Source organism: Pholis gunnellus, assembly GCF_910591455.1.
Source record: "Pholis gunnellus genome assembly, chromosome: 5".
Classification (NCBI taxonomy): Eukaryota; Metazoa; Chordata; class Actinopteri; order Perciformes; family Pholidae; genus Pholis; species Pholis gunnellus.
Genome location: NC_136531.1, coordinates 5757847 through 5780204, shown reverse-complemented (window position 1 = coordinate 5780204; position 22358 = coordinate 5757847). Strand labels below are relative to the sequence as shown.

Below are 22358 nucleotides of genomic sequence, written 5' to 3'. Positions count from 1 at the left end.
ATTATCAAGTTTGAGACAATGTCGTGTAAATTGTCCCGTCATGTAATAAAATGAAGAAGTTGGACTTGACTCCCACAGGAAAGATAATCTCACTCATGTTGCACTACATGTGACTCTCTCTGTCTCTCTTATCCTCTTACGGCGGCTCTCATCCCGCAGAGCTGCTGGTCTGCTGGTAAAACTGTGTGACGACGGAGCGGAGAGGCAGCAGCAGCCATGGCGAGTCCCGGGCAGAAAGTGGTGCTGATCACCGGCTGCTCCTCCGGTATCGGCCTGAGGATGGCCGTGATGCTGGCCAAGGATGAGCAGAAGCGCTATCACGGTAGGTGCACGGTGTGTGTGTGTGTGTGTGTGTGTGTGTGTGTGAGAGAGAGAGAGAGAGAGAGAGAGAGAGAGAGAATATAATTTCAATTTGCTTGGCATAACATATAAATAGGCTCAATTTGTGTTGCCAAAGCATTTAGACGAGACAAATTGTTATATAATAAACAAATACATTGTTTAATAAAATAATACATTTGTAAAAGATGTTATAACCTATAAACTCTCTGTCACTATCACTCCTCTTCTTCCTCTGCACTGTTTCCACATAAGATGCTTACATCACGAGCGCAGTGCACATAAGACATACTACATGGTCCACATGATTATGTAGATTAAAGCCACTGTTGATCTCCATCTGAAGCTGACTGAGAAGCTGTTTGCAGCATTTTAAATAAACAAAAAGAATGTATATGAACCACAAGAGAGAGAATGAGCTCGTAGAAAGTGAGTTATCTAGAAAATGAACTGGAGAATTGATAAATGGAGACAATGGAGCAAATTGAAGGCTGTGTTCATTACCGAACCCTGAGTCCTCAGGCTTCATACTTCTCCCCACAAGGAGGTCAGAGGTCACAGTCAACATTCTGTGGTTCAGATGCATAAACTAAATGATTTATGGACTTCATAGTAAGGCCATCATATTTAGCCTACCTAAAGGTTTGTATAATATGTGTGTTGATAGCACTAGGTATCTCATTTTTACTTTTATTGTTCTTATCAGAGACTTTTCACATCATTTTCAGAGGAAAAGTTGCATCCTACATACATCAAAGTCACATATAGCTATATGTTTTTAAATCTGCATAACCTCTGCAGCCATCATGTGAGACTGGAAGGTTGTGGATTTTACTTTTATTTTAGGAGAATCTACCTATAGATGCTAATAGAGTTACAGAGGTTTCTAGACTACAAACTGCAATCAATTGATCAGGTTGCGTCACTAAGGTCTGGAAAACAGATTGATAGAACATCGAAATACAGTTTGTCAAGTCTTACTGCAGAGAAATGAAGTCAATGCAGCATCAGACCATTTCTAATAGGCTCCTCCCACTGCTCATCTGTTACAACCAAACCCCAAATCCTTCTCTGGCCAAATAGATTTAAGGTACAAAGTCTGATGTTTAATTTCAATATACTACACTGTTTTATATAAATTGCATTCCTTCAGTATAATAACACTTCTGTGTCCTTTCATTAATTCAATAATAAAGATCCATATCAAGTGAATATGGGATTATTGTTTTCATTTTTTATCTTCTTTCCTTTTTATTTTTAACCCAATTTGTCAGAATCATTGCGGTCCACTTAAAGGACCGTTCCAGTGTTGTTGTTTTTTCTATTGTTGAGAGGTAAAGAAATGCAGAATTGTCGAATCAATCTGCACTTATACTGCATTTCCATGCAATTATTATGTAAAACTGACACACAAAAATATCTGATTGAAAAAATCTCATTGATTTGAAGTTCGTTGAAGTATACATTATTTCATGTTAATGTTAAATTAAGTTATCTAGATTAAGTAAAAGCTCCCAGCTCACTCAGCCTCCCTCCTGCTACACACAGTCATGTCCCTGATCCCTACTTAACCTTTAGACACTACTCTGGAAACGTGTAACACCAGACAATAACTAAAGCCCCGCTGCAGCCCGGCTTAGGCCACTTACGGCTCTGCTCGCTGAGCTCCATTGTGGATTAACAGGCTGGGGAGGGTTATTCCTGGAGGAGGCAGGTGCATCATCACAGCAGGACGCTAATGCTGACATGTAAACTGGCTGCTGTAAACAGGAGCAACGCCGTCTATATTTAGGCTACTTAAGGTTATTTCTTTACTACAATGACTATCTTTAGCTGTAGCTTTGCCATTATTGCGTTCAGTTGTTCGGAAAGTTACCTCAGGAAAAAGAAAACAACCCACGAGTTGAGTCAGGAAAGGGATGTGTGTGAACACTTTCCTTTGTGCGTGTGTGTGTGTGTGTGTGTGTGTGTGTGTGTGTGTGCGTGTACTTTATCCTCCATTCTCTCCCATCACCCCACGTCTCTGACAATATTCTCCCAGCTCTTCATGACCTTTCCTCCTCTTCTTTCCGTTCACTCCTATGACAGGAAACATGCACAACGACGACATCACTCAGTCTGGAGATTCTCTCCTAAAAGCTCTCCACACATGTGTGTGCACACACAGACAGAACATGCACTGATGCAGCACAGGAACATGTAGTACGTGACAAGTGAATCCACTGGAGTCCACTCGTACACGATGTTTGTGTTTACGTGTGTGTCTTGCGTATATCTGGCCTCACATGCAGCCGATGAACTCGGTATGACTCTCCAGACGGGTGATATATTGTTTTTGTAACCTCGCCCACCTTGGCAGGCCGCCGAATCACATTCCTCTTTACAGCAGCAGCCTGAAGGCCTGGTGCTGCGGGAGCGTTACATCCATTCACAAACGCACACTTGGAAGCTGCTCATGGAAATGAAAAGAGATTCATTGTAGACAGAAATGGCATTACCAAAATCTAATTAGGATTGGAACATTTAAATCTTTGCGGTTTGAAGTCGGCGTGGAGGTGCTTCTCTTTTCATCTAAGCTGCCAACGGAAACACCACACGTCACGCCACGGCAGGAAAACAACATTGTGTGTTTGATCTCGACGTTTTCTATTATCGTTCATGTTTTCACAGACATAACTTAAACAAGACTAAGAGTCCAGAGCCATGCTAGTGGCCCTGTGAAGCTGTTCTAAAGCACAGCAGTGCGTCGATCTATGAGCTCACCGCACAATGTCAACATGCTGATGTGTAACAGGGACAACGTTGACCCTGTTCACCACCTTAGTTTAGTGTGTTCACGCAAGAACAATATGGAGATGGAAAACACATTTTTGCTCAATTGTTGCTTTGGTTTTCACTTAGTGATGACAACAGTCATTACTCATGGCGGTGTTGTAGCAGATCATAATAAGCACGCGTACAAATCACAAGTGCACGATAAAAAATACAAAATTAAGTATGTAAACAAATAAATGAGTAGAAAAGTAAATGCATGAATAAGCAAACAAAAAAGGAAGAAAAACACGAACACCATGTTTTTCTCTGTTGGTGCTGTATCACATTCAATATTTCATTCTTATGAACAACTATACGATACTTTTCTAAACTAACTGGATACAGTAGCCTACCTATTGACTACTGTGCTGGACAATAAAATGTGAACACCTCAGCATCCTAAAACAAAGATAAATCCACAGTTTTGACTGTTTGCTGTTGGCCAAGGATCATGGAATAAATTGGTCACAAACAAATGTCATCTCAGTTTATAAAAAGAGGTCTACAAATATTACTAGTAGACAATACATTATGTTTTAAACAATCTCTTCTGTCCCTCCCTATGCTCCACCTGTCCATAGTGATAGCAACGATGCGTGACCTGAAGCGTAAAGATAAACTGGTGGAAGCAGCCGGGGACACGTACGGGAAAACTCTGTCTCTGGCTGTGCTGGACGTCTGCACCGACGAGTCCGTCAAACAGTGTATTGACGGCATCAAAGACCGACACGTGGACGTCCTCGGTGAGTAAAATGCCTCGTCAGCGTGTTGCATTTGCTCTGCTGCCCCAAAGTGATGTTCAATACTTCAAATGCTTCCTCTCTGCGCTCCCTTCTTCTTCTTCTCCCCGCCAGTCAACAACGCGGGTATCGGCCTCGTGGGTCCGATAGAGAGCATCCCCATTGAGGAGATGAAGAAAGTGTTCGAGACCAATTTCTTTGGGGTGATCCGCATGATCAAGGAGGTGATGCCTGACATGAAGAGGAGGAAAGGGGGACACATCCTCGTGGTCAGCAGTGTGATGGGACTGCAAGGTTAGCAGACAGACGTCTTTACGAAACAATGAACAAGAAGAACGTGTCTGTTGAGCTGCTTGTGTGTGTCTGAGAGTGAACATGTAAACATCTGCTGTGTTTCTAAAGGTGTGGTGTTCAATGACGTGTATGCAGCCTCCAAGTTTGCCATGGAGGGCTTCTGTGAGTGTTTGGCCGTGCAGCTCTTGAAGTTTAATGTCACGTGAGTGCCACTGATGCTTCTTTTCGTCATCAATAACAAACCAGTAACATAGGAACTTTGAGTTAGCATGCTAACATCTGCTAATAAGCACTAAACACAAAGCGGAGCTGAGGCTGATGGAGATGTCATTAGCTTAGCATTTACAGTAGGGGGTCGTAAATTAAAAGTATCGGACACATTTTAGTTTAGGTTCGATGATTGCACTGGATGAAGCATTAAACGCTCTTCTATAGCTATAACCTGCAAAGAAATTGGGCATTTTTATTTGGTAAATTATCTTAAACTATAAATATTTTACCACCCGCTGTCATTAAACTCACACAGTACAGTAGTCTGTACTGTTTATATCAAATATTAACATTATTATTGTTATAATAAGAATACGGGGGGGATGTACAGCAGACAACCGAAACTGGAAAAAGGTGTCTTCCTATTTTCAAAGCATCTCTCTCTCTCTCTCTCCCTCCTCAGGTTGTCAATGATCGAGCCGGGCCCGGTGCACACTGAATTTGAGGCAAAGATGATTCAGGACGTGACGCAGAAGGAGTACCCTGGAGCCGACGCTGATACGGTGCATTACTTCAAGAACGTCTATCTTCCTTCTTCCGTGGACATCTTTGAGACCCTGGGACAAACGCCTGATGACATCGCCAAAGTAGGTTTCTGTGTTTAAGCCTCACTGTGCCACATCTGTCCGTCTCCATCTGGGATTAATCCTGTCGTTGTTTTTTTGTCCATCCTTTAATTCTCTGCAGTGCACAAAGAAGGTGATTGAAGCAAGCAGCCCGCGTTTCCGTAATCTGACCAACCCTTTGTACACGCCCATCGTAGCGCTGAAATACGCTGATGAAACCGGAGGCCTGTCTGTCCATGCCTTCTACCACATGCTCTTCAACCTGGGTCCTCTAATGCACGTCAGCATGACCGCCATGAAGTACCTCACCTGTGGATGTCTGAGGAGCAGGACAATTACACCAAACTAGAAACTTACGTCTTGTACACCAATGTGTGCAACAGACCACAGTAAAGTCCACTCACTACGTCGGCTTAGGATGTCAGAGGAAGAAAATAAATACATGCATACATCAACATCTTTTGTGACCGTCCACATTTCCCACTGTGGTCTGTTTTGTAATGAACAGTCTTTATGCTCTCTTTTCTGTAGGAAATCATAGCTTATGGATGTATAGATATACCTCACAATCCTGCGGAATGCTAATACAACAGTTCATCAAACTGTTTTAGCCTACAAAGAGTGCCAAATGAGTAGGGTTTGCACTTATGAGACAACATACTATAGCCTGATCTTAACCGGTCCCAAACCACTTCACATTTCAGACTGTTTAAAACTCTATAGTCTACATCCTGTTTATTAGGAGTCTATGTATTTGCATATATGTAAATATTTTTCAAATTCTGTCAATGTATTGAAGAAACAGTTTTGGCATTAAAATTGGTCATTTATACCTTCCAGGAGTTGTATTAGTGCTTCTGATAGTTTGTTCATGATTGTGGTTAATTAGCTATATGTGCATAAGTTTGCTCTGGTAATGTCTCTGTCATTTCTCACACGTGACAAACACCCACATTTCAGCAAAAATGTCTCTGTAGCTACTTTAGACTGATGGAAAACGACCTGTCTTTCTATTCATGAATAAATGACACTGACATATTCAGGTTTTTTAATTAATAAAATATTAATATTAATAACATTGTTGCAATTTTAATTAAAGTTGTGCCATTTGTTTTAATAATAAGATCTACCCAAACGATATTGTTTTGATTTCATAAACAAACGCAGATAAACAAACGCTTCCATCTACACACGTTTAAAGATATTGAAACTATTTTACTAATAGCATTTGCAACGTGAACACGTCATTTGCAAACATGTCAGACACATAAATGATGATAAACATGATGATAAATATCTGGTCGGTAAGGTTTCCTGTGATAATGCAGAGAAGCAAAGTTTGACAATATTTTACTGACTCGTTATTCAATTATGTTAATAACTAGATAGACAAACAGACAGACAGACAGACAGACAGATAGATAGATAGATAGATAGATAGATAGATAGATAGATAGATAGATAGATAGATAGATAGATAGATAGATAGATAGATAGATAGATAGATAGATAGATACAAAAATAAAACAGCATGAATGAAAATGTCCAGCTAGTGCTACTTCGTGATGTGATTCAAAATTGTTACTTCAAGAAAATCCATATACATTACCATTTCAGATTTATTTTTTGTCAGTATTTAGCCTTTGAGGCAGACATTGGTGATCTAATGTGGCTTTAACAAGTTGAATGGGTCAATTTGAAAAGGACAAATATCCTCCATCATAAAAAGCATTTTCCACATGTTTGTGATTCTAAACCATGTACGTTTTATAGGTGGACGTGATGCAGGAGTGACATGAATACGAAACTACACTTTCAGGTCATTCATTGACTGATCGAGTCGTCGGCGCTCTACTGCTCACGCCTGCTTCGAGGCAGTCGCGGGAAATTGAAACTAAATCGATAACCGCATGGTCGAACATCAAAACAAGCTTTCCATGGACACATCATCGGCGGTGCCACTGTGAGTCTGCCCCAAATATTAACAGCTATAATGTTACGCTGACAAATTGACATTTCAACGAACTGGGTGCGTTTGTGTGTGAGCGACGTTGCTGTCAACTCCGTTGACTCTGAACATTAACGGTTAATATTTGGGTGTTTCTCTCAGCTAAGAGCGTAACGAAAGTCTACCAAGTTGGAACTGTATTTACGGTTAGCTTTGTAGCTAAGCTAACATGTTATTACCGGCTAACGTTGAACCTTTTCTCGTCTTAGTCGTGACATTTAACTTTTAGTCGTGTGTGTTTTTGGATGAAGGCCGTGTGAGCACAATGGAGAACAAAGTGGAGATATAATGCCCTGTGAGGAGCAGCTCAGGACCACACTGCACTGTGATGACAAGGAAAAGGTAACCCTACTGTACATGAAGCTATACATATATAATATAAACATGTATGTTGTTACAGAGGCCCACAATGAACCTTTAAATCCACTGCTGCTGACATGTTAACATTGTGCCCACTCAGCTCCGTAGGAAGTTGGCACTGTTACAAAGGGAGTACCTGAGGACAGCAGAGAGACTACAGGTGAGAGTCGCTCTTTGACTTCTGTAAGCCCTGTGTAGACATTCTCTGTGTCTTACACACACACACACACACTTTGATCTGCTCACAGCGTGCTGAGCGTCTGGACGCAGTGCGGAGACATGTGAGGAGCAGGATCAGTCAGCAGGACCAGGACCAGAGAGACCCAGAGGTGACATCCGGCCTCTGTCTCAGCCCGTCACCAGTGATACCAAACACCACCAATGGGACGAACCCAAGCGTCACTCCGTGCCAGGGACACACGGGACGTAAGTCTGTGTTAATCAGCTGCAAAGCTCAGGTAGTAAATATGTTATGTTAGACAGTTTGATAGAAATATATGCTGTAAAATGTATTTCCCAAAGATGTAGCTGGGAATATATGTGTGTAATAAATGATATACAATCATGCAACCTTTGTGCAATATGGATATAAGTATGTAGTTGTTATTGGATGTAAACATATGTTAATGTCAGTTTTTTCCTCCACTGTCTAATCCAAAACAAAACAAAAAATCATATAATGTAGTTGATATTACACTGTTATTACTCTGAGAAGCAGATCCTGTTCTGCCTGTTATAACAGTGCAAGTCAGAATTCACACATGTTCCTTATGTTTCACCAGCTCCAGCAGATTGTGATGCCCCCAGGAGGAACCAGGTGATCCGGTTCCTGCTCCCCTCTGATGCTGCTTGCCCAGAGACCCTCGATCTCGGCCATGACGCAGCTGGAGGTCACAGACCCAGTCCTGCCCTGCGCCTCCGGTCTCGACGCAGCCGCCTGCGCTGGGAAAGGAGGAGCGCAGAGGCCGGCAGGAGCACGGACGACAACAGCGAGGAACGGCGGGAGCAGAGTGAAAAGATGGAGACTGCCGGAGCAGAAGGAAGTGAAGACGGAGTCAAAACAGAGGGAACGGAGGTTGCGAATGAGAGCGAGGAGCTGTTTTCTTGTAACGACTCTGAGTCTCCGTCTCTGCTGCTTACACGCTGGAACACTTGCGGACAAATGGAAACAGGAGATGACGAGGGAAAAGAGAAACAAGGACGACAAGAACTGAGGGAAAAAGACACCGAGCTCACATGTTGGAACGCTGCTGTACACACTGAAGAAATGGAACAAGAGGGCACCAAAAATGGAACAAGACCGGAGACAGAGGGAGGAGAGGAAGGTGAGAATAGCCGAGAGCAAAGGGATGGAAGGCTGTGTGAAGACGGCAGTAATAAAGATCCTGAACCAAAGGCAGCGGAGCAAATAGAAAGTGAAATAAGTCACGTTAACACAGCCGAAATAAAAGAAGAGAACAGTGAGCTGGTTGGAGGAGAGCATGATGTAAAGGGTGTTAGTCTCCTGGACTCCTGTACCTTAGTAGAAGGACTACTTTTCCCACCAGAGTACTACGTCCGAACCACTAGACGGATGACGCTGTCGCAGAGCCAGCCTGACATGCAGGCCGTCATTCTCTCCCAGCTGAGCATGGGACGACGTCGCAGGAGCCGGGGCAGAGGACTGAACAGGCGCGCACACGACCACGAGCGTTCAGATGCGCACACTCCGGCAGGTTTGTCCTCGCCGACGTCCGTCGGCCCTCGTATGGAATCGCAGTCTGTCGACACATCTGCTGAGTTGAACAATCAGAGCTCCAGTGAGATTTCGGGTCAAATCGACACGGGTGGTCATTTTCCGCCGACGGTCGCCACTGCTCGTCCAGCAAGAGGAGGTCGGGGGAAGAGAAGAGGGAGGGGCAGAGGGAGACCGCAGACCCCACGAGGCCCTCTTAGTTTAGACACACATACACAACTAGGCCTGGGACAAACCTCGGGAGAACCTCAGGTCTCCTCCTCCCCGTCTCTCCGTGGGGCTGATGGACCAACGCCCTGCATCTCTCCGGAAGAAGCTGTCCCGGTGCAGGACGACCCGCAGCCCTCCTCTGGAGTTCATGCAGCTCCGCTTAGCTCCGCCTCCGGACACATGAAGAAGGTCTTCCCCATCTTTCTGAAGAGCAACAACGGGACTAACGGATCCAGACAGATGAGTAGAAGAAGTAAGACTTGTTATGTCCCTAATACATATATAATAAAAGAGAGCTCTGCATCTATTCCCTCCTATTCATTTTTCTTTAACTTTCCATCCTGCAGGCTGGCGATCTCTCCTCTTGCCTTCCTCCCAACCCGCCCCGACACCTCTGCTTCCTCTGCCGCCTCGGTACCCCGGCTCGCTGTTCAACAACCTGGTGAACTTTGACATTCCGCAAGATTTCCATCTCCCCGATGACCAGTTTGCCTCCCTGAAGCTGCGCAAGCTCCGCCAAGTCGCTGTGGATTCAGGAGTTGAACGTTTCACATCGCCGTCCTACAACACGCGCAGGTGCAACCGGCGCTGCGACACTCGCCGCCGCAGCAGCAGTGACCCGGCGGTGCCTCCTCCGCTCCCGCTCAGCCTCACGCCCACCATCTCCAATTCGCCCCGTCCCACTGAAGCAAAGCGAGCTGCTGCACAGTCCGCAGACCTGCAGAGCATGTCAATGGAACACAACCTGATAGAGAAATTGGCAAGCCAGTGCTCGGCTGACAAGACGCCTCAACGAGATATTACGGAAATCCCCAGAGAGCGGCAGGTTGACAGCCTCCACCCGGCGTGTCAGACCCGCACCACCTCAACAGAATCGGTGTCAGCGGTTCATTGTGTCGATCAATACAAAGAACAAGCTACTGTTATTCTGAGTATGGACCACTCCGTCAACACACAGCTTCACTTCGACTTTGCAAACAGACCTGCTGGCAAAGTGAATGATTATGTCACCGGACCCTCAGACGAACTTCAAGCAAAAGAGTCTTCTGTCATTTCATCAGAAGAACGAACGGACTGTCCCGGTTTGGTCCACGCTTCAGAGGATCAGAAATCTATCATCAGGACTCTCTCCTTTGATTGCCCTCTACAGGAAACCCCCGAGGAGCCTTCTAGCAGCTGCACCGCTGTACAGTTATGTAACGACAGCGAAGCTCCGGGGGAGTCTCCTGTGCGGCATCTGCCTGTGAGATCTCCTGCTAAAGATTCAAAGGAATTCTCCGAACCCACCACGAGGCCTCCCACAGACGGATCGGTGGAAAATCTAAATCCCGTGCGCCACGGAGTCCCGTCCCAGCTCCTGTTGAGTCCTCCTCTGGCATCAGCACCCCCGCACCTGCCCTCCTCTGTGCTCCTGTCCAGCCCCACGCTGCCATCACTAGGACTCAGCCCTCACCCTCTCCGTGCCGCCCTCCCTCTGAGCTCCTCTCCCTCCGCCCCGGCTCTCACTCTGCCTCCCCCCCACAGCCCGACCACCCGGGCCCTCTCCCCTCCAGCAGACCTCTCTCCTCGTCCGACGATCCCTCCCGGCCGGCCGGCCGCCTCCTCTGCCGGTCAGATAATGGCTTCGTCAGAGCCGTCGCGTACAGATGATCAGTCCCGCGGGGTTGATCCTTCTGACGGCCCGACACGCTCCAGCGTCCGGTCGCAGGGATCAGGTGGGCAGGCGGAGACAGCAGAGGAACACACACACACACTGAAGGTAAAAGGTTGTACTCCAAAAAGGATTATTGTGTTTGTATCTGCAACATCTATAGACTAAATTAATGTGTGTGTGTGTGTGCGTTCAGGCCCCGGCAGGAGGCTGTCTGGTGGATGCCTGCTGTCTGCGCGGCTCCTCAGGTGGTCTGTGTGTCGCAGCAGCCGGAGCGTGGGCCGTGTGTCTCTGGAGTCACACTTCAGCTGCTGATTGGACGTTAACACACACCTGGGCCTTCAATAAGGTGAGCGTGTGGGGGTGTGCATGCCTGCATATCACAGGCACTGATTAGTATCATTATCATTTTTTTTAGTTTGACAAAATGAACGATTTTGTGACGTCACTTAGCTGTAGCTGGTTTGAAAATACATTGGGAGGAATTATGTTTAAAGACTAAAATAGGACAAAATCGACTGTTGACAGACTCAACATTTACTGTTTCAAGGACCAATAATGTGGCACACTTAAGTTCTGTCAAACATCCAATGTGTTTTTTAGTTTACATGATTAATTGCTGTGTTTGTTTACAGCCGGTGATCAACGTGTTTCCGCTCCCGGATGCTGCCGGACTGATGTGTGTGACTCTGGGTCAGCTGGAAATCAGAGAAGTGAGGTGAATACAACGATGTTATTCTTTAACACGCTACATTTCAAATATCTTTCAACGGACACGACAAAACCAGCCGTCGAAGTTTATCCGAACTTCTTAAACGTGACTGTGTGTGTGTGTGTGTGTGTGTGTGTGTGTGTGTGTGTGTGTGTCGTCCCGTGTGCGCAGGATGCTGTCGTGCTGCAGCCTCTCACAGGCGCTGCTCTTTGAGGGCGTGGTTCAGGCCGTCGTGGGCATGTCCAAGTCCAGAGTGGTCACCTCGTCCCACTCGGCCTCTGGTTCCACCCTGCAGGTGTTCACGCCGTCAGACAGCAGCAGGTAACGCAGAGTCGGCGTTGTGTTTATGCTCTGTTATTTCCTCATTGCTCAGATATCTCAGTGTCTCATCTCTCTCTCTCTCTCTCTCTCTCTCTCTCTCTCTCTCTCTCTCTCTCTCTCTCTCTCTCAGCACATGGAGCTCTCGGCCTCTCGTGTCTCCTGGTGTTTGTGTCGGGGCTCTCGCTCCAGTGGACGGACTTTTAGACGCTCTGATTGGCTCAAACGAGGGCGGACGCCTCTTCGTCTGGTGAGCAAGATCGTAACGGAGAAGACATCGCCGTGCTAATGGTTACCTCACAAAAAGCTCCATAAAGCACCAGCGACGGTGCATATTAATCAAATAAATCAATGCAATCGGTGTTGGTTGAGTTGAAACTTTGAGCAGAAAAACATAAACTTAACTGAAAGATGATGCCTGTTGAGAGACCAACACAGCCAGAATATGGAATTAAATGTAATATTAAAATATAATTTTGCCATTTTTAAAACTAAAACGTATCAAATGATTGCAAAACATATTTCAACATTTCAAAAATGTTAATACGGTTTATATTTCATGTTATATGAATGCTGATCATAGTTTCAACTCTCTACTCTGTAGATTGACAAATAAATCCTCAAACTGCGCTCAAATAATAATGAGCTGGATGAGAATTCATGATTATTTAAGGCTGAGAACAGCATGCTGGTTTAGATTATTTAAGACACATTTAACTAACCTTGAAGCGCAAACATTAAGCACTTTAAATGTTGACTAATTTAGATACATGTTTGATGGTTATAATAACTGTAACTGTCTGTTTACAGTTGAATGTATCTTGTGTTCCAGGAATTTAAAGACTGGACAGCTGCTGCGGAGAATCGTCCTCGGAGACGGTTTATCCCACATGGCCTGTCTCAGAGGATACTCCTCCTCTGTAAGTCTGTTTGCTTTGCATGCATGAAGGGGTCTCATAGTAACTGTCCTACTCATCAGATGGTTCTGCTCCTGTGTGTGTGTGTGTGGGTGTGTTGGTGCACAGGGAGTGTTATTCGTCCTGCTGCAGCATCAGTCGCTCAGCTCCCTGGAGGACGAAGCAGAAGAGAAGGACGAGGAGAGGAAGATGGCCGCCCTGTTCTCGCTGGTCGCCGTTAACCCTCTGAGCGGAGCGTCGGTCCTGGCTTCTCGGCTGCATCCGCCCAACGCCTGGTCTGGCAGGTGAGTTGGAGGCCGGACGTATATTCGCGTGTCTCTGCATACGTGCGCTCGTGTAACTTAACCCTCGCCTCTGCCTTTAAGGCTGTGCGAAGCCGACGTCGGCGGCTCCAGCGTGGTCGGCCTCAGTCAGAGCGGCCGTGTGTGCGTGTGGGAGCTCGGGCTCCGGGGGGCCTCCAGGATGGTGCGGGCCCCCGAGAGAGAAGGCTGGCAGCTGGCTCGATGGGGAGAAGGAGGTACGCTGGTGACCGGTCACCACAACGGAGACGTGACTTTACACCATCACAGTACGGGTCAGACTGCGCAGTAAATAAAAACATCTAACTGTCTCTGTATGAATGTTTACATGAAGATTTTAACCTTTTAAATACGGTTCTGTGGTTTCGCTTAAAGACGATGTCTGTAACCTACTGTACTACTAAAATAAAGACGTGTATATACTGTAAGCTGAGCACATTCAACAAGTCAGTTGGCCTGCTGGTATTTATAAAATAACATAAAAGACTGAATTGTTTAAAAATGTCTGCACTGTTTTTAGAGCGTTACTTGAAGACATTGTTATACGTTTTATATTTCAGGAAAGAGAAGTGTTGCAAAAGTTTGTTTTTATAATTGACATTAAACATTTTGTGTATTCTGTTGTATTTCTTGTCTACTTTTATCTTGTTAAAAAGAATCATCTTGGACTCTGTGATTTCATTTGTGGAAGTCAGGAAACGCTTTTTCAATGTTAATGTAAACACCTAAATACAGACGTATACAGTCAGTTTTTATATTTACTATTTGTTAAACATTTCTCTTTGTTAAACATTTCTCAACGCTCAGCAGCCGTCTGTGTGGACTCAACTGTTGTAAAACCTTTAACTGCTTTGAAACAGACTATATTCATTCAAATCAATTAATTCAGACGTTTGCAAAAAAGGCTTCAATAACAAAAGTAGTTTACATTCTAACGCGACCTGTATTTAGAATCATATTTATAAGTTACAAAATGTAGTTTAATAAAGTTAAATCACTTCATCCTGACATGCATGAAGTGTTTTGGTTGCATAAATACATTTTGGATCTTTAGAATTAAGTGTAAAAAATTAAAAGTTCACTCAGAATAGAGAAATGTATATTTGTCAAATACTATAAATTCAGTCATGTGTGTGTTTGTCAGCCAGGAGGCGCCAGAAAGATTTACTCTTCATGGTTCAGAGTCTTTGCACACCTCAGTACCCGATCTTTAGCTTTTCTTCCACTTAGTAAATGGTTTTACATTTAAACGCTTTTCTAGTCTTCAGACTACTTGAAGCACTTTGCAACTGCGTTCCAAATCTCACTTCTTTTTTTTTTAGTTCTTAACTTTGCAAAAATCCCCACTGTGGGACCAATAAAGGATCGTCTCATCTTATCAAGTATGTACTCTGTCATGCAGTATGCACTCTGTTGGGACAAACTACTTCCTCATAACATGGCACCTTGAACTTTGGCCCCGTATCTGCTTCTGAAATCACAAAAACACGCTGGCTTGCCTTCAACAACAATACGACTAGATGGAGAACATCCTGGTATGTTTGTCATCCTACAAAGTATTTATTGAGACTTAATATGTTGCTGGCATGGTGGGCATTTGGATGCACAGTACACGTCAACATTCACACACACACACACACACACACACCGTCAGAAGCTGCCAACCTGCCCTCAGGATCTATTCTACTGCTCACACACACACACGTCAGGAATGGAGGGTTTTCCAGTTAGTGGACGTTCTGAAATTTTGGTCAAGCACGGTTTCCTTGATCAACAATTACCTTTCAATTGTCGGTCTTGTTTATGTGCAGACAAAAGTCAGCAAATGTTACCAAACTTTGTCAAGTTCCAAGAGAATCTTTATTTAAACTTGGGTAAAAGTAAACCATCTTTACAACATTTATGCATATTCACCAGTATGTACACGTTTGCACATCTTGTAGAGAAAGACAAGACATCTAAAATAGACTTATATAAAAAGAGTGTAAAAGTAACTACAGGGAGAATGTGCATGATGAAGACATATTAACATGGTCCATCTCTACATACAACAGATAAAAAAGAACCAGACCAGAGAGCCGTTCTCATTTGTCTACTCGGCTTTAAATAAGCACGACCGATGTTTGAACAAATCAAACGAGCAGACGAGAAATCGGGGAATTTGAACACCCAACATGCGTCTTTTTCCTCCTCGTCTCATTTGAACGTGCAGGGTCAACTCGTCTGCAGCCGTGTTGGATTACGTCAGCGACAATGCGTCGGTCAAGATTAAGTTACACCAGGAAAGAAGTTTATAAACAGCAGGAAGAAAAAGGACAAAAGTCAGTGGCTTAGAGAACAATAATGTACAACACGAGGATTCATTTTCACAGTGCGGCGGCAGAAATCGTTACACTGTGACCCTTCAATAAAATACGGGAGAATTTAAGAGTCGTCCGAACGGCTGGCAGACAGGAGTAGTGGCCGATGATTTGGGGAGACAGCGAGAGAGAGACACAGAGAGACAGACAGAGATCAAGGAACGTGGAGTGATCTGGTCTAACGTGCGGTGGGGGAAGGCTTGCTGTCCAGCAGTTTCTCAACCATGACCTTGGCGTAGCGCATGCGGCTGGCCAGCTCCTTGCAGCAGCCGAACTCCTCCAGCAGAGAGAGCTTGTAGGTGCGGAACTCTCGCTTCTCGTCGATGTAGGTCACCGCGCCCATCAGCGGGCACAGGATCAGCTTGGTGTGATCCTGGCAAAGAAAAAAAGGGGTTTAATGGTTTTAATAAACAACTTCGGCTCTGAAAAAAAGGTCGGATTCGACGGCCGATGTCAAGACGGTGATTGAATAAAGACGCCGTCTTACCTGGAAGAAGTTGATCTGGACGGTGCCGTTGGAGAGGTGCAGGACGATGGCGCTCTTGGTGCGGAACCACAGGGAGAGGTAAGGCAGCCGCGCCAGCTCGTCGCCGTCCCGCCGGGCCATGTTGGCGCCGGCCTTCAGCAGGTGCTCGCTCATGTAGTTGCGAAAGTATTTCAGCAGCGTTATCTAGAGAAAGGACGGGGGAAGAAAATGGGACAAGCGCATAAGAATCCATGATAGGATATGACAGAATGTAATCGAGAGGCGGATGTAGAGTCGACGACTGACCTTCTTGTTGAGCGCGGGGGGGAACGAGCGCACGCTGGGGTACGATTCCGCTGCCGCCTTGTCGATGTACTGCAGACTGTCTCCGTCGGTGTACATGATGAGCCGCGTGTAATCGTTGAAGAGCACGCCCACGCTGTTGTCACACAGCTGGTAGCCTGAAATGCACATGTTCAAACCTTTGATGAGCAGCGTCTTATATTAAAGCCGTTTTTTGGGCAGAATTTTAAGCAACACATTCTGTGCATGTAGCTTGAAAGCTATGGACTCTTTTCCACACAGACCAACCTTTATGCGTTACCTACATGCATCTAAACTGGACGGTAAAAATATGAATCCTCTTTGCCAAGTTTGTTGAAGTCAATAAGGAACCAAAAAAAAAAAAAAACATTCTTGTTCTTGAATGAGAAACACGCCGTGCTGGCAGATGGACGTGGACTCAGTCTAATAACTGATTATCTTACCTAATCCATATTTGTCAGAGTAGTCGACCCATTTGCTGATCCAGAAGATGGGAATACACGCAGGATCCTCCGCCTCTTCTGCAGACACAAGAACAGGACAACGTCTTGGTACGCAAGTCGATCCAAACCTCTAACATGTGCAACAGTTAAACAAAACCTAAAAGGATTTCTTGACTAAACTGGAGCGTCCGCGCTCACCTTGGCAGATGACCGCCTTCTCGGACGGCTTGGCGGCGTTGATGCTGTTGAGCTGCAGCAGCAAGTCTCTCAGGTGGCACTCTGCTGGCTCAGGCTCCCTATGACACAACGGTTATATTACATAAAAACATGACTCGTAACATCATAAAAGACAAAGTCATTCTGCTTCGTCACACGTGTTGTTTTTTTAAAGTTAAATTGTGAGCACTTCTATCTCAAACATCTCTCACCTTTGCAGCGGGTCGTCCTTCACGTCCACCTTCTCCGTCCCGGCTGTAGGAAAAGAGACAGAAACAAAAAAAAAAAAAACAGTTCAGAATTATTTGTTCCGACTACAAAGCGTCTCCGGCGCGTCGCGGTCGGCCGCGTCCTTCCAGCGAGCGTTTACCTTTGTTGTTAATGGCGGTCAGGGGGCGCCTCTGGTTGATCTCTGTGGCCGTGGAGGGAGCGATGGAGAAGCGCGGGGGCACGGTGAGGCACGTGGTGGGCAGGCGTGTGGGGATGTGGCCCGATGTGAAGTACTCGTCCGCTTGCAGCTCGGCGATGGTCGGCCTCTGGGCGGGATCCGCATGCAGCATCCGCTTGATGAGAGAGGTCGCCAGAGGGTTGATGTGCTGCAGGAGGGGGGGGGGTTGGAAATTCAGGTTATGAAATAAAAAAAAGAAGATATATTTAAGGCATATTGTGCGACACATTAGTCCTGCTTACCCAGGGGATGGTGTAGTTGTTCTTCTTGATGCGATTGTAGGTCTCCTTCAGACAGGAGGTCTCAAACGGGGGCTTACCCACCAACAGCGTGTACCTGAGAAGAGGCATGCAGAGCAGACTGAGTCAAGTGGAAGAGGTGGGTTTTTTTTTTGCATACATGGCAACGAAAGCAGCTTTAAAACTTGTGTGTTCAGACTCACAATATGCACCCCAGCGACCAGATGTCCACTTCATAGCTGTGGCCTTTCTTACAAAGCACCTCGGGTGCGATGTAGTTCGGCGTTCCACACAGGGTCTTCTTCCTCTCGCCGTCAAACTCGATCTTGGTGGCCAAACCAAAGTCCCCTAAAGAAAGACGAGACAGTCAAGCTTTCGTAAAGCAGCAGACTTAAAAAAAAAGAAAAGAGAACTTCAACGTTTTAAATGTCCATGTCGAAAGCTTATCTGTGGGTAGTTTATCTTACAACCGGGACGGAAATACGACAACTTCCTGATGTGAGGCCCGTGATCCGTGCCATAAAAGTGGACCAACAGGTTTGTTTGAATCTAGATAAATGTTACTGCTGTGCATTTACATCCTGTCTCAGGTATGACAAGAGGGAAACAAATTATAACAACAATCATCATCTGCAATCCTACAGCACAACTCACCTATCTTGACCTCCATTTCATCATTGAGGAAGATGTTGCCCAGTTTCAGGTCCCTGTGGATCACTCGGTTGCTGTGCAGGTACTGGACGCCGTGGAGCAGCTGAGTCATGTAGTAGCGGGCCTCGGGCTCGGTCACGGCCTTACGACGCTTGTGCAGCTCCAACAGGGACTGAAAAGAAGAAAAAAAAATAGTATATTCATAAATAAAAAATAAATAAATTGAAGCAGTTAAAACAAAGCCTGTAACTCATATTCTTGCTGTGAGACTTGGGCCACTGTGGCAATAACGCAGCTTTGAGAGGCTGTAATGGGAAATAGTTTGATTATCAGCGGATTTAATACAATGCAAATATTTGGGAGGTGGTCATCAAATAGGAAAGTAAATCAGCAACAAGTATTTTTTCCAGGTTTGATGTCATTTTAAGCGACCACGTTCAAAATCCCGTTGGCTTTTCGTGTTACGTAAGCGCTCTCCGCTGGGAGAGGCCGCCGTGATAACCGTCGCGCCCCGATAGGTTAGATCACAGGGGGGGGAGAGAGCATGCATGACCCAATGTACACTCACCCTTCTCCTGCAGATTTCCAGCACGACGAAGACAAAGTCGTCGTCTTCGAAAAAGCCATGGAAACCGACGACATTGGCGTGATCGAGGCTCTTGTGGATGGCGATCTCAGAAGTCATCTTCTCCCGCTGGTGCTGCTTCAGGATCAGGGACTTGGGCACGATTTTCCCGGCGAAAACCTGCTTCGTCTCCGCGTCCGTGATTTCGTAGCACTTGGCGAAGCCACCTTTTCCGAGGAACCTTCCCCTGGCGTATCGCCTCATGGTGCGTGGGTCAACCAGGACTTCTGGGATTTCTTTCAGAGGAGCCGATTTCGGGTCGACATGTGCCGACGGATTCGCCGGCTTCGCGACAGCTGCACTCATTTTGGATCAAAAGTGCTCTTCGACGTTTATAAATAAACTTTTTTTTTAAAAACTCTTCAGCAGTCGACGTAGCGATAATTTCCTGCAAGCGTCAAACTATTGTTAACCTGACGTTGGTTTAGCCCTGGAAGCTAGCCTGTATACACTTGCGAATTCAAATCAAAACTATCGTTAACCACCTTTGAACGCGAACGTCATTCAAACCTTTCGATTAGACTATAACAACTAAATGTGCGCGCGATCGTTAAGTTTAAAAAAAAACCGTGACACAGACATGCAACTAGTCGCCGGACTCTCCCTACGGTGCATGCAGCGTTACTCCGTTGTGCCCTTTGACAACAGCCGCTGGTACAAAATTTTAAATGCTGCCTCGGTCGTTACGGCGCTCTCTGATTGGTCCGCTCGATTTGAATTCCAAGCCGCGCCGCAAAGCATCGTGGGAAGAGCAGCGCGAAAACAGCCAATCACCGAACGAGACAGTCACGTTCTGCGCTGTGATTGGTTGAATGCCGGGTTCTTGTCGACCAGCGTTTCCTAAGAATACACAGCACCGACGAAAAATGTCGTCGGAGTGGGATTTAATGAAACAGTTGTCGAGAGAACATGCATTTAAATACTTTACTCGAGTTAAAGTCGCAGTAGCACAGAGTACAATTCTCAACGTAGCAATAACTTTCTTCCACATTTAACAAAATACATACTAGTAGAATGTACTAGACGATCAAAAGTGAAAGTTTCTTTTGGAACCTTCTAGGTACTAGTGGTGTCTGCAAATATGTACATAAAGTTGTCTACTGTACTTGAGTGCAATTTTGAGATGTACGACTATTTCCATTTTCTGCTAATACTTTTATACTGTTAGTCCAACAGGCCCATAAATCACCAGGAAGTCATGTGTTTTTACTTGAGAATTATAAGTAGACCAACAAGTTACCTATATGCAGAGTTAACAAAAAGTTAACCTACCCAACAGCGGTATTTATTTATAGTAGGCTATAGCTGGACTTCAACCAACTACAACATTCTGCTTACATGTATGACACCTGACACCAGTGTGATCCAAACATTATTGCCCGATATGTAATAATAATATATCACTGGCATGGCTCATTCTGAGGTTACTTTTACTTTTGATACCTTAAGTAGGCTCCATTTTGTTTATGTTTCTGAATAACCTTTAAATGAAACTTTCAGATGCTGGGCTTTGACTTGGAAGTGAATACTTTTACACTGTGGTAGGTACCTTTACTTAGATAAAATATCATTCCACCACAGCTGGCCTAACAGATAGTATGACAGTTTGAACATGAGGTTTAGGAGTTAATGCGTTTTCTTGTCAGTATGGGGCAGCATTTCTCAAAATACAGCGTGAAGGGCACATGGTAATCTTGCATACCAGCAGTACTGCAATATACTGTTTACAGTGTCTATTATCTGGTATTACTCTGCCTCGTAGTGCGTTGTGTTTCTACTCACTTTCCATTATAACTTTCAGTAGAAGCCTGCCACTACTCCTACTCACTCTGCAACTAATAATAATACTCCTTATTGTCATTACCTTGATCATAATAACACAGGGTGCATACAAAAGATAGGCCTCCTGCGCTGAAAACTGTGCTGAGCCAATACATGTCATGCACTGTATTTTGATATTTTTCTTTGATTTTCATTTCTTATTGTTTTACTTAATACAACACATTTAACATGTAATTAAAAAAATAATATTCCTGTTTCCCTATTGTTTTTACTTTATTTAAATGACTGATAAAACTGCAAAAACGCCAATGTGCGTGTATTTCGTGTATTTTACCTGTGCAAATGGTAAATACAGTCACTTTAACTTAATTCTATTGAATGAGTACTGCAGCACTCTTTTTTTCATTTGCCTCACTCCATTTGCCTCACAGGTTGCAAACAATATATTTATAAGGTGTAATCTTGCACCGACATGTTTTAAAACAAAACAGAGAACGTTATTTCATCAGCAGCACTACCAATATCTTCTTCTTGTTCTCTGATGTTTTTGTGCCCACGTGTGTGTTCTGTATTTAGTAGATAAGTAGGAACATTGGAGGAGCATAAGTGGATGAGGAGAGGGCAGATAAATGAAAAGACAATGGGAATCGTGAGCTTGTTTATCCTCTTTGTTCCACTTGACAGTGTGTGTGTGTGTGTGTGTGCGTGTGTGTGTGTGTGTGTGTGTGTGTTTAACATCCAAAACAACACATGTAAAGAGAGCAGCTATTTTTTATTTATGCAGCACAGAATGATATGAATATTCCCTCTATGCCTCCACTGAGGCTAACAATGGCAGCTGGCATTCATCATCATAACAATGATGAGGCAAGATTAAGAAAGGGTGCTCATATTAGCCCACAATGACAATTAAAAAATGTGAACCTAGTATTATTATGTCTTATATGTCCTTTGCAAATTGTGTAGAGACAAGGAGAAATATATACTCAAGGTCCCTAAAGGCACCATAGCTGGTTGCCTCTTTGCAGATTTTAAAGCATTTTATCTGTAACATAATACAGAGTATAATTATAATAGCCAAAATCTGTCTCCTTCATATGGAGTGGAGATAGTATTGACTAAATGGTCTTTGTAAAAAGTATATAATCAAAGTCAAACACTGGTATAGGTCCTTTAAGATAGGGCCTACTGAGCAGGAAGTGAGGGGTGAATAATATAATTTATTTCACATTTTCAAAGGGGAAAAAATCACTAAGCTCCTGACGTCAGTGGTGGAAGGCACATATTTACTCAAGTATTGTAGCCTACTCAAGTACAATTTGAACTAGGCCTATTGTACTTTAGGCTACTTGAATATTTATGTTAGACAACTTAATGCTTTTACATCTTAAAGGCAAATATTGTATTATTCTCACTACATTTAGATTTGAAGATCCAGGTTTTATGTTTGACAAATATGCTGCAAGGCTATATCAAGCAGCTCAAATTAGCTTTCCTTCAACCAGCTACAATATAAAAAGCTACCAGTATGCTAATGTTCCATAAGATCCAAATCACTTTGACAAAGGTTG

At 44.5% G+C, this 22358-nt stretch overlaps 3 protein-coding genes across 3 annotated transcripts; 2 read left to right on the top strand and 1 right to left on the bottom strand.

Annotated features, from left to right (window-relative positions):
- Window positions 1–216: 216 nt before the first annotated feature.
- LOC306696256 (retinol dehydrogenase 8-like) lies at window positions 217–5372 on the top strand (the record flags this gene model as incomplete). The annotated part of the gene is made up of 6 exons (XM_079159828.1): window positions 217–322; window positions 3735–3896; window positions 4008–4187; window positions 4296–4389; window positions 4861–5044; window positions 5145–5372. 6 exons carry the CDS (start codon window positions 217–219, stop codon window positions 5370–5372), a joined length of 954 nt encoding a protein of 317 aa, XP_079015954.1.
- A 1578-nt stretch (window positions 5373–6950) lies between these two features.
- On the top strand, window positions 6951–13845 carry palb2 (partner and localizer of BRCA2). Its single transcript, XM_079159919.1, has 13 exons — window positions 6951–6986; window positions 7283–7373; window positions 7492–7551; window positions 7640–7817; window positions 8174–9589; window positions 9684–11095; window positions 11184–11336; window positions 11623–11705; window positions 11871–12020; window positions 12151–12267; window positions 12850–12937; window positions 13043–13218; window positions 13300–13845. Exons 1-13 carry the CDS (start codon window positions 6961–6963, stop codon window positions 13523–13525), a joined length of 4176 nt encoding a protein of 1391 aa, XP_079016045.1. The 5' UTR covers window positions 6951–6960; the 3' UTR covers window positions 13526–13845.
- Window positions 13846–15076: 1231 nt separating this feature from the next.
- plk1 (polo-like kinase 1) lies at window positions 15077–19631 on the bottom strand. Its single transcript, XM_079158935.1, has 11 exons — window positions 18949–19631; window positions 18384–18552; window positions 17933–18077; window positions 17733–17826; window positions 17413–17638; window positions 17255–17297; window positions 17025–17122; window positions 16827–16904; window positions 16366–16520; window positions 16081–16263; window positions 15077–15966 (listed from the first exon to the last, which is right to left on the bottom strand). The coding sequence occupies exons 1-11, from the start codon at window positions 19309–19311 to the stop codon at window positions 15772–15774; spliced, it is 1749 nt and encodes a 582-aa protein (XP_079015061.1). The 5' UTR covers window positions 19312–19631; the 3' UTR covers window positions 15077–15771.
- Between the last annotated feature and the right edge of the window lie 2727 nt (window positions 19632–22358).

Bases quoted from the DNA above. Each gene is read 5' to 3' on its own strand.
- palb2 (XM_079159919.1), top strand. From the start codon at position 6,961: ATGGACACATCATCGGCGGTGCCACT. The intron at 6,987-7,282 runs GTGAGTCTGCCC...TTTTGGATGAAG, and splicing joins ACATCATCGGCGGTGCCACT to GCCGTGTGAGCACAATGGAG. The intron at 11,706-11,870 runs GTGAATACAACG...CCGTGTGCGCAG, and splicing joins CTGGAAATCAGAGAAGTGAG to GATGCTGTCGTGCTGCAGCC.
- plk1 (XM_079158935.1), bottom strand. From the start codon at position 19,311: ATGAGTGCAGCTGTCGCGAAGCCGGCGAATCCGTCGGCACATGTCGAC. The intron at 18,078-18,383 runs GTGAGTTGTGCT...GTCTTTCTTTAG, and splicing joins TGAAATGGAGGTCAAGATAG to GGGACTTTGGTTTGGCCACC. The intron at 17,639-17,732 runs GTAAGCAGGACT...CCCCTCCTGCAG, and splicing joins ACAACTACACCATCCCCTGG to CACATCAACCCTCTGGCGAC.